This window comes from Camelus bactrianus, chromosome 8 (genome assembly GCF_048773025.1).
Source record: "Camelus bactrianus isolate YW-2024 breed Bactrian camel chromosome 8, ASM4877302v1, whole genome shotgun sequence".
In the NCBI taxonomy this organism is placed as follows: domain Eukaryota; kingdom Metazoa; phylum Chordata; class Mammalia; order Artiodactyla; family Camelidae; genus Camelus; species Camelus bactrianus.
Genome location: NC_133546.1, coordinates 7979389 through 7991703, shown reverse-complemented (window position 1 = coordinate 7991703; position 12315 = coordinate 7979389). Strand labels below are relative to the sequence as shown.

The 12315-nt window shown below is 42.4% G+C and overlaps 1 protein-coding gene across 1 annotated transcript in view; it reads right to left on the bottom strand.

Annotated features, from left to right (window-relative positions):
• The window catches only part of EZR (ezrin), a 46693-nt gene that overhangs the window by 21951 nt on the left and 12427 nt on the right, over positions 1 to 12315 (bottom strand). The window contains exon 3 of the mRNA XM_074368071.1: positions 170 to 253. Coding sequence (XP_074224172.1) covers positions 170 to 253 — 84 coding nt within the window. The remainder of the gene's footprint in view (positions 1 to 169; positions 254 to 12315) is intronic.

Here is a 12315-nt window from a genome sequence, read left to right as displayed (position 1 = left end):
ACCCAAGAGTGTGTCCAACGACGTGATGCTGCGGTGGGGAAAGGCCCACTCCACATGGAGGAGCCAGTGGCAGACCATGGCCATAAATGTGCTTGGCAAACAAAATTATTCGGATGTTGGGAAAATTTTTTTTCTAATTGAGAATTCTCTCAGGTTCACAGAGACCAACCTGATCAAAGAGCTGTTTTCCTGTTGTATTTGGCTGGATGGCGAACTCCAGCTCCGCATCCATGGTGGTGACTCGGACATTGATCTGGAAAACAGAACAAAACAAACTATACTTAACTGAGCGTTCTTTTAATAATCTCCAGGGCTTTCCATTTCAACTCAAAGGTCTGAGCAACGTGGCAAGAGTATGTACCAACTCCACATCCACTCCCATCCAGGCAGCACACCCCCCACACACCCACCACCCCATGTCCCCCACACCGCCCCCCACCCCCCACATCACAGACACACCCCCACCCCACCACACACACACACTCACCCCACACACCCCAGCAAACATACCACCTCCCACCCTACTGCACACACATACACACACCACACTCCCCCACATACACACACACCACACACGCCCCAGATGAAGAGTTCTGCAGTGTGCACAGTTTGGATTCAAATATGCACCCTCATGGCTTTAATAAAGCACACTCACGCTTAGGTCTAAGCTGTTTTTCTACAAAAATACTTTGATAACTTAATATATTTTTCCATATACCATCTCATTTTGACCCTTAAAACAGCTAAGTGAGGCACCAAGTGGGCAGCCACAGAGCCTTCATACCAAGTCAGTAAGTACAAGGAGGGGAGAGAAGGGTCTGCAGAGCAGAATGTTTACGGCAACCTGAGAACCACCTAAATAGTGAAGAGAGAAAAGGCTAAATGACTCCAGACACATCAAAGAGGACAGAATATTTTGGAGTAGTTTGAAACGGTAATTATGAAGATAGTAGAAACATGGAAAATTGCTTTGAAAATTAAAAAACATAGGAAGCAAAACGCTACAGGTGAGATCTATCCAGACAACAGATGAATGTAAAACGCAAAAACGTCAGCATTACTAGGACAGTAAGGTCACAAGAAGCTGAGGCGGTAGTAACGGGGGGACCTGAAAACCGTCTCCAATGTTGCCACACAGTTGACTGTTTAAAAATTTTTATTTCAAGGTAATTTTCAAATTTATCACTTGAGAAAACCCAGAATTTACTAACATAGGAAAAACACACATCTAGCCACTTTAATATCACTATCCCCCCCAAAACAGCACAGCAACTATAATGCTTAATATTAAGAAATGCTTGCTTCTCACTTTTCAAGTGAATTTTATAACTAGCTGGATAGACACATATTCCAAATTCTTCCCAACACCGATATAAATGTAATGAGGACACAGATTAACTGTGTTAACACTTAGCTTCCTGATGTAAGAATTAACGTGCAGTGAGTTCTGAATGTGTGTCACGCCTTGTCTAGATACTCTGCTGAACAAAAATTAGTCTTCAGAGTCACTTTTGTCCTAGCACTCAAGACTGTGATGACTGAGAGACACTTATATACATCCAGTATATCTAAAAGGTTCTCTGACTGATACAACTTGCATGGAGAAGTGAGGCGTAATCTTCCAGATTTTAAATAAAGTTTCCCCTCCAATCTAATCTCAGTCTACAAATTAAAGAACTGAAGATTACTGAGAAGTAAGACTGGGCATATTTCAGATTCTTCAATTATATTAAAATACAAAAACCTAAGTTTCTTCCTTTTCCTGCCAGCAATATTTTAAAGAGATCATAAAATGGTTGTTAGGAAGCACAAGATAAAGCAAGTCTCCTCTCTCAATTACAGCTCCAAGGGCACACATTAGGGGTGCAAAAAGCGGCCCCAAAGTCCAATATTCTGTAACAAACACAGCCCCAAATTACACTCGTAAGCCCACAATGAATATCATACTCAAAACTAACGGGGGGGTGGGAGGGGCTGGCCTTAGATGCGTTTTTCTTTCTCTGTTACTTACCGATTCAGATTTTGAACCACCAAATAATTTGTAACAAATGCCACTACCCTGGTTAAGGTTAATATAAAAGACCAGAGGTTCATGCGTAAGAGATTTCAGACTCTAATTTCTACAATCTCGATCACCTCCTTTAAATTTGAGGACCAAGAAAAAAAGTCACCTCCCGAAACCAAAGCTAATCATTAATACTGAAAAGTAACCATCACACCATTATTAACCATTTTGCAAACTGATTAACAGGAATTTAGAAAAAACTATTTTAAGGTTCTGAATCAGGTTCATATTTGACTGCAAGTACACACTCTGAAAAAGCAAATCGCCAGTAAAAGAAATAATTTTGCTGAGGTTGGATGTAACAAGCCAATAGTGTGTAAAGTGAACTTCTTAAAACTTGAGCGTATGCAGACGGCCCGCACAGCCTGCGTCAACTGCACCCCCCATCACAGGACGACGCATCAGTGGCCCTGACACCAGACACCTGGCCAAGTTTACCCGGTCTGGTCTCTCCGCAGACGTCTTTCCCTGTGCTCCAACACCCCCGGGCGGTCACGCAGTCTGGCATATAGCCTCAGACAAAGCCGGCGTGCCTGGAGAGCAGGTTGAGTCCTTCCCGCACTGCAGGCACCAGCAAGGCTGGGACCCACAGCGGGAGACAGCAGGCTTTTCCCCCATTGTGCGGCCGACCAGCCTGTCCCAAGGAGCAAGTTCCAGTTCTGATTTGGGGGTGCACCAAAATTTTCATTTGCAGACACCCCCTAAAATTAAAAAATCAAGGTAATTTTAATCAATACACGTGTATACTCTTTCACACTTTATAATCTTTTTCCTGATATTAATTTATTTGGCAAATATACATTATTCTTAAAACTGAAATTTTGACAATTCTACATAATCTTAATATTTTCCTACTTCTGTAAGACTTTAAGGCATATAAAGTTATCTCATTCTATGGAAAATTATCCTTGTTTCTATGTCTCACGTCTCATATTTGCATTAAATTTCTATCATTTATATATTTTTGTATTTATTTCTGCCCATCTAGGGTGCTTTTTAATTATTTTCTATATCAAGAAGCTCAATTGCATTATTCTGGTCAAATATGAAATATGTGTTTTGCTTCGGGGATTTGTTAAATATCCTTATTTTAGTACTTTTTTGTTGCTTTATTTCCAAGTTAAGTTTAGTCGATATATGTGTATTTCATATACAGTGCACGCTCTCCAACCTTGAGATTGAGGTTGAGACGGAAGAACTCATGAAATCTAAACACTCGAACACGTTAACGATCCACAGCCAAGCTGCCCTGCGGGACCTGGCGTGAGTGACACCTGATGAGTTGTTAACTCTCCCAGTGTTTCTCACTAGGGGTGCCCCGGCACTCTGGGCAGCAGGAGCTCTCTGCAAGACTATCTCAAGTACTGCAGAATGTTTAGCATCCCTGAACCCACCCACTAAACACAGATGTCCCCAGTCATCTAAAAGTACCTTACCAACACCTCACACATACCCACACACTTCCAAATGCCCTCTGGGAGAAAGGGGGGCTCCCACCCTGAAAAGGACCACAGCATGGCCCTGCCTTAATCAGTAGCATGTTAAACAGTTCCATGTTTAGAAGGACTATAAAGGTTCTTTTAAGCTTTACAGATCTTTAATAATGTACTGAAATACAATATACTTTCATCAACGTTGAAAATGAAACATTTACTCAGATGACAGGACCATTTATATTCATGTTTTGGTCCACTTATCCAGGGGCTTTAAAAGAAATCAGCCGTTGGCATATTAAGGAAACATCTAAATCCCAACTCTCCTTTTTCTTATCCTGTTACGTTTCCATGGTAATCAATTGTTTTTAGTGAACTCGATGTGCACTTGGATGAAAGCTAGAACTTGTGTTTGCAATGGTGCTGCAGAAATAAAACGGGATTATATGGTTATGCACAATAAATGTGAGGATGGCGCCACAAAAAGACGGAGGGTCCACGGTTTTAAACATACAAACCCAAACCACATGCAAAGGCTGGAGAAAAGTGCATGGTTTGCAATCTTTATTGTCTTGCTATTTCCCCCTTTTATCAAAGGCCACATTCGTTGAAGGCAGAAAAATCCCACAGTAACGTGCGGCGTAGGTGTGCTTATAGTATGCAGTTAGTCATTTAAAGTCTACCCCCAGAAGGGCAGTGTTTATCCCAGGCTGGTCAAAATACTAAAACTCTTTCTAATATTCTGCTTTGTTTGGAGGGGGCAGTGGTGATTAAAGTTTAATTCTGCTCATGTTCCCCCCACCCCGACCCCTTACATACACACAAAGACCCATGTGGTTGGTGTGGATGATAATTTAATAAATCATGTCTCCCCTCCAAACGCTACTCCATTTGAAGCTGCGGCGCAAAGCTGTAGTTAAGAGTTCTGAAGTGCTAAACCCTAAAATCACACTCCGCTGCGACAGGAGCTCGCAAGTTCAGTTCAGATGTGGGAGTTACATTAGCACTCTCATAGTTAAAACGAGGTTTTTCTACAGCTGTATATACTGGGTCAGAATTGTAGAGTGAGATAATGTTATCTTAGACACAAAACCTGGTATTGAAGATGTCTGAACCCCTTGAGAAAAATGAAGTTCTAATGAATATTTGTGTATTTTTCACACTCACCATATTTAGCAGAAAAATTTTTCTTTTTTGCCTGATAGTTAGCGATGTTTTCAGTTCAATAAGAGGTAAATTTCTGATCTATTACTAGACTATCAGTTTTTGCAAGAGACAAATTCCGTAAAAACAAAAACAGGAATGAATTTAATTTTAATTCCTAAAAAAGAACTCTTAAAACTGGCCAGAAAAACTTCTTAAATTTAAGCAAAACGCCATGCACTTCTTCTTCTTCCTGAATAGAATGACTGGAGTTTTGCAGGCGTCTGCACCGGCCCACCTGACTACATATAACACATGTATTATTTAATATCAGGATTCAACCCGAAACCTACCTTTGCCTTAGCTAATGAAAATGATAAACAGCTGATTGTAACAATCCCTATTCTCCCTCTGATTAATAATCTACCTGTTTAAAAATTCTATTTGCTATTCTTATCGTGGGTGTGTTCAGCTCAAAACTGCCACGTTATACTCAGATGACCGTAACAGCTTTCATCTTCTGCAGTTCCCCCGCCCCAGCTGGTGGGCACTGGGCATGCCTGGGGGGCTTACTCCCTCCACAAACACCAATCAGGGCCTCCTGGGGGGCACCGATGCTAGGGGTGTCGGCGTGGGGAAGGGGGTGGGGTAGAGTCGGGTGGGGCTGCTGCTTATGACATAATATAGGTGGACCTCAGATAGCTGTCACACACTCAGCTGTTCCCGAGTGGGACTAACAATTAGAATTCCCCAGAGCAGCTTTTCAAACACCCAAGTTCCTGGGCCTCAGCCCAAGAACCTGTATTTCTTAAAGCCACTCAAGTGATCTCAAAGCCAAATGCATGGATCCCTGACAGTGGGCAAGAGCATGGGGGCCCAGAGGCCTGGGCCCGAGCCCTGGTGCTGTGACCTGCTGAGGACTCGCTCCCCCTGATCAGCAAAGAGAGGGTCTGGCTAGGTGGTCCAAGGTCCTTTCCAGCTCTGAAACGCTGGGCCCAGAGTCCAAAGGCCCAAGGTGAGATGCTGGATGTGCGATCAGAGCTGGAGCTCTGGGAATACAGCGAGATGGCTCCTCCTTAGGGGGGCGCGCCGCACGGAATGGGAAGACTCATGAGAAAAGAGCTACGTGACACTATGACCAGCCTGCCAGGAGGCTGTTAGGCTGTTTTCACGGACAAAGGAGAAGCTCACACCTGTTTTCACATTTCCGAGGAGGGGGGATGTAACTCAACAGTCCAGGTTTTATTGCTTCAATGCAACTGCATCTCTTTTTCCAATAAAAAAAGAGAATTAAAGTTGTTAAACCCCAATCTGTTTTTTTTTTTTAAAATAAACTCAGTAACAGTTCACCCTATTAAAACGAAACAAATCGACCATCCCCTCTGCTCATCCCCCGGCAGCTGAGCAGTTACCAACACGGGCCTGACAGCAGGTGGTGGGCAGGACCCCTCGGCCTGGCACCCCGGCCATCCCAGCCCCAGCACCAGCCCCAGGGGGCCCCCAGTCTGAAGGAGGCCACTTTCCTGCTCGTTTGTAAAATGAAGTAATTAGGAGCAATTTTATCTGTAAAAGAACTTCCAACTCTAACATTCTGTAACTTAATTATTTGAATGGCTTCTGATACCATCCAAATGAGTGGCTGTGCAGTTTCTGCAAAATGATCTGAATTTAAAGAGAGAGGGACACAGAGGTGACACATGGGGGGCAGGGGAGGGAGTATTTTGAGGTCACATAGCTTAAGGTTCTCTTTCTTTTTTCTTTAACTGAAAGGCTTTGAGCGGCTTTGCCACATTGATGCACATTGTGAAATGTCAGCAAGGTGCCTTAGCCTAGGTTTCCCAGATCGTTCTGCCCACGAAAGTTTTCTTCCATGGACTATCCCAAAGGACCAGCATTTTTCAAAATACACTTTGGAAAACATGATTTTTGAGTCATCTTAGTTTAATTTTATCAAAATGGTATCTAAAATGCCTTCCAAGAATCTGAGAGATGAAGAAAAGATACCGAGTTGACAATAAAATACCAACCACATTTTACTTCTAACCCATGTATGATCGCTGAATTTTTGCTGACAAATTATCCCCTTCATTATTTCCCTCATTTTGGTAAATAAATCTAGTTATGTAATTTTTCCTTTGAGAAATGTCTACTTCCTCCTGAAATACTTGAAAGGTGGTTTAAGATTACCTCTCCAATCATACTTTTCACAGAATAAATCCACACCATCCTGAAGACCAAGACAGGAGGGAAAAGCTCGAGACCAATTCTTCCACAAACTTTACAGACAACCATTTTACATCTTCTTAGACAAACCAATCAGGTTTAATTTTAGTAGCCAGAACACTACAGGGGAAAGTCTGCAGTGATGTTCCCATGTACTCAGGAATCAGGAAACCCATTCAAAGACAAGGAGGTTCAAATGTTTGAATTTCAGGCCATGGATGCAATGATAACAGATTAATCCTTAGATTACCACACCCGCATTTACTCAAAAATTAGTCTGAGGAGAACTGTCTAAGCACCACCAAGATTATATTGAGAGCCCAACCTTTCATAATCATTTAAAATGTCAATGCTTTTTCCAACATTCCAGCCTTCTTCCAAAGGTGCCACTCAGCAACTTCTGCAGCTTTCAAATATTTGGATAAGACCTTCCAAATACCTAGAAAGGCTCTGACAGGAAGTAGTACAGGAAACCTTCTCCCACAAATGGGGGAGAAAAGCAGGGGAGGAGGACGAGGAAAAATTCTCACAAGTGAAGCAAATTACAAAAGCTTTTTCAGATGCTATTTTGGCTCACTTAATTTAATAATTATTGAGACAATATTGTATTTTGATTTTCATCCCTGAGTCATTACTCTTTACAATGGCTTTGCTGAAATGTAACTCACATAGCATAAAATTCACCCATTAAAATGTGCAATTCAGTGGTTTTTAGCAACTTCACAGAGTTATGCAACCAGTCCCACTGTCTAACTTTAGAACATTTCATCACCCTGAAAAGACACTCCACGCCCAGGAGCAGTCACGCCCATTGCTCCCTCCCCACCAGCCCTGGCAACCAAGAAGTACTTTCTGTCTCCATAGATTTCCCTATTCTGCACACTAACAGAATTATATAACTTGTGGTCTTTGGAGACGTCTTTCTGTCACTTAGCATAATGTTTTCAAGATTTACCCAGGTTGTAGCATGTATCAGCATGCCATTCCTTTTTTATTGCCAAGCAATACTTCACCATCCAGAGATACCACTTTCGTCTCTCCATTCACTGTTTTTTTTTTTTTGAGGGGGGAGGTAATTAGGTTATTTATTTACTTATTTATTTTAATGGAGGTACTGGGGATTGAACCCAGGACCTCTCGCATGCAAAGCACGTGCTTTGCCGCTGAGCTATACCCTTTCCCTACTCCGTTCACTGTTGATGGCCATCTGGGTTGAGCATCTTAATACTTGCCCTGTTGCTTTAGTGACTGTAAATATGAAACAGCTGAAAAATAAGTCATTGGCGCTGGACTACAGTCAATTTGGTATTCAAACTGAAAAGAAAAAAAAACTTTAGGGGCAGAGATGAAAGAAGATGAATTTTTTAAAACTAAAATTCAATTTAAGCTTACTGTTTCAGTTAAGTTGCAAATGAAAAGATTCTATGTTCAGTAAGAAGGTACCAGCTGCCAAATTGATGCGAACACAGTAGAAAACATTGACTCCTCCACTCCCACGCTGACTCTCTCCTGAAGTCAGAAGTAATCCTGGCCGTGAAATCTAGCTGACGCCTCCACTTTACAAATGAAGAACCAGCCCTGAGGCACTGCCCTACCGTGCGCGGCAGCGGGGAGAACCTGGACTCTTGTTCAGGGTTCTCCCCAGCAAATCACGTTCTTTCCCCTAAATTTTAAGCAGCAACTGAATTGTTTGTCTCACATTTAACTCCAAGGGTGCTGAGCATGCCACAGCCTAGCACTCAATTTCAGTACCCCTCCCCCCAAAATTGTTTTTTAACTGAACACTACCTTTATACTTTCTTGGGTTAACATAAATCCCTCCAGAGCCCCGTCCCCTGTTGCACAAGGAAACGGGGCAACACCAGGCATGTTTCATGACGTCTGGTGCCCCTGAGCAATCGCTTAGGAAATGCGGCCAGCCACATTCTCCTGGGCTCTCAGTGCTTTAGTGGGTCTCAACCTTTAACATGCAAACGTACCTGGAGAGCTTGTTGAAACAGCTTCCTGGGCGCTAGGCCCAGAGACTGACTCAGGAGGCTGGGATGGGCCCAGCTCACAGGCGAGGCCACACCTGGACAGACATTGCTCTCAAGGAAGACACTAGTATCCCCAACATGCAAAAAGCCACAACTCCTTTTGGCAAGACGAATGTATTTAAATACTGCTACTATTTATACTTCATTATGTGAAAATATCTCTAGACTTTGGCTCAGTCCTAGGGTACAGTTACAGACCTCACCTGGCAGAGACAAAGAAAGGGGCTTTTCTTAATGAAACTGTATCCCAAAGGTGGACTCCTATTTTAGTACTCTTTTAGGATCCTGATCTCTTTATCTTTAGGTAAAAATCAGTGTCTATGAACAATGCTCCAACTTAAATCACAGCATTTGCTATGACGCACAGTGGTCATTCACAAATGCTAACAAATAACTAACCTCTGTAAAACATTACCGTTAACTCAGCAAACCTGAATCAGCTTAGTGCAGAAACGCAGACTAGTGACTTTAGCCAATGTAGACGGCAGGGTGGGGAAGCCCCAAAGGCGAGTGGATTCTGCGTGTTTTAGCTCTTCCCCCCTCCATGTCACTCACCCTTTTTAGGCTGTCACAGAATGGCTAATACATTAAAGAGGATTTTGTTTCTATCTATTACATGAAATGAATGCCTGTCTCAGTTAAATGTGCAATGCTGCTCTGAGTAACAGTTTATATAAACAAATTTCAGTTGCCACTGAAAATTCAATGACCATATTTTACATCTAGTTCCTAGTGAGCACACATGCAGAAGTCTCAACTTCTAATTCCAGAAAGCCAGTTGAGAAGCCACCATGTTGTACACCATTCTTTTAAGGATAGAGAAATCAAAATAAAAACCAGTATGTCAAAATATTAAAATGTTATTGTTCAGAGAGAAAACCAGTAAAACAGAAATGTGGTCCTTAAAACACAATTTTTCACTAAATGGGGTCAAGTCCATATCAACCTGACCCTGTACTGGCAAAGGCATCAACTCCACTGTCAGTCAAGAGGGAGGCCATGGTCTCTCTTGAAAATGCTGCCAAGAGCAGTAGTCACATGCCACCATGTGCCCGAAGGCAAGCTGGACTCATAGTTAGAAATTTCAGGGATACATGTGTAAGCTCTGGCTCTGAACACTAGACTTCTTGAGGTTTACGGACCTTTAGAGAAGGTATTAAAAAACAGTATAAACTTACCTTACTCATAAAATAACCCTATGGCAAATCTGACCACCAGTGGATAACTTTTTTATTATTCCTTTCTCTCAAGCTCCTATGTATCTTAAGTTTAAATTAACCAAAACACATCGTTTTATAACGTCTTCTTTCTCAAGGTTAAAGAAGAAACAGAGGGAAGGTGAAGAAACTGGCTTGAATCTTGTGCAGCATCATTCAGTCTGCAGCACAAACCGAGACAGATACAAAACTCATATTCTAACTCAGTTTCCATGTACCTGTACAACACTAGGACAATACACCAGCCTTTTATTGCCTAGTAATAGGAATAACAAAATCATAAAATATTGGATCTGACAAGGGTCCACTCGTGACAGCTCCTAAGGTCAAAGTGCTGGCCTGTAGTTCTCGGTCACTCCTCACGCCCAAGGAATCCGGGATGGACTGTAACGCTATTCCTGGGACTACGAGGTTCCGAAAGTCACTGAGAGGGACCTGTGTCAGCCGCTCCCTAGTCTCCTGGTGTCCATCCCGGGGTCCTGGATACCCCATCCCTTGTGACAGTGCTCATTTCCCCAGCAGGAGAATCCGTCAGTGCCGACAGTTCATGGGAATGACTCCAAATTATCTATCAAGAAACTTAACCCACCGCAATCAAGTGCCTCAGGCTAGGTCATTATCCTTCTGGATTCAAACAATCCTTCTCCATGGAGGTGTAAAAAAGCAGCCACTGATGAGTGCCTGCCCAGGTGCTAACTGATAATAAAAAGTAAGGGCAGAACCACAGAGTTCAATGTCAAACGAGCCAATGTGACTATTATAAACCAAGGAACAGTAAATACAATTTCCAGTTCCCGTCCCCAGGGGGTCACAACCCCACGGGGTAGGCACCTTCTCCATCTTACAGAGAGCTGGGCATCAGTTTAAGGAGTATGGAAGGTAACCTAGAGTTAGTCACGACAATCCACACTCATCTCCTTTTCCAACCTGCTCTCCTCTACCCCCATAGGCTAAGCCTACGAGTAAAAGCTAAATTCTTAGTATGCTGTGGACAACAGGGCAGAGTCAAACATGAAAGCTGGGTCTTGGAATTTACCAATAACGTTTATGTTGCAGGTAACTATGTTATATTTTATATCCTATTTTTATGTTATATAAATGCATTTGTTTTAAGCAGAGCAATTAAACTAGGAAAGGTAACTGTTTCTCGAGGTGACTATAGATGGGTATTGCTTGCTGAGAGGTAAAAAGTTATCCCAGTCTGACTACCTTTTCTAAAGGCTGAGAAACTGAGGCTTGCAAAGGTTTATGTAATTTCCTTAACTTCTGGTAATCAGCTACTAAAAAATTCATATTTGTATAGCTCTTAAATGTTATTTTTAAAGCTGTATGTTTCAATACAAGTCAATGATTTGAAACTTTGGAACTGAAAAGTTTGTATTTACAAATTCCAGGGTGAAAATTGTATGAAGGTACACATAAATATATGTGAACAAAGAGCCCAGATCCACTAATGTCCATCGTGTAATTTCAAGAACATGAAATCTCAAGTCTTTCTAAATAAATAAATAGCTCCTTTCGCCCCTGAAGCCACTAAGCCACTTCCTGCCCCCAGACCCACTTCCTGTCAGCCAAGGCTGCTTAACACGACAAAAAGCAGACAAACCAGTCCTGTCTGTGCTCATTAGAACTAGGGAAAATCATGACCTTAGAGCTGGAAGGGAACCGTCTGAGCAGCCCCATTAAAAAGAGGGTCATTTCCCTCCTCTGCTTTAAACCTGGGCTGGGAACAGTTTGTGCTGAGTCTCCCCGCTGTTCCCCAGCTGAGGCACTGCTTTCCGAAGGAGGAAACTGAGTCAGTAAGAAACCGCCTTCCAGGCATCTGACAAATGAAAGGATCATCACTCTTACCCAAGTTCCACGTCTGTGCTGCAGGGTGACACTGGGGGAAACTTTCCGCTAATGGCATATAAAAATTATATCCCTGATACCTACTGGCTGTTGATTTTCAAGATGTTTTTGGGGAGTACCTGTAAGCAGGAACCAGCTTCTACACTGGGAATGACATACACCCTGTGTGTAAATTTGAACCAAAACACTTAGACACTACTTTCCATAGAAAAGGTAAATACAGAATCAGAGAATGCTACGTTCTGTGAAAGAAACCGTTCCTTTCCAGAAACATAAATAATCTAGACCCCTCTCTGGCAAAATAAATGATCTTTCAAGCTCACTTTCTCCTTATCTAATGGGCCTGT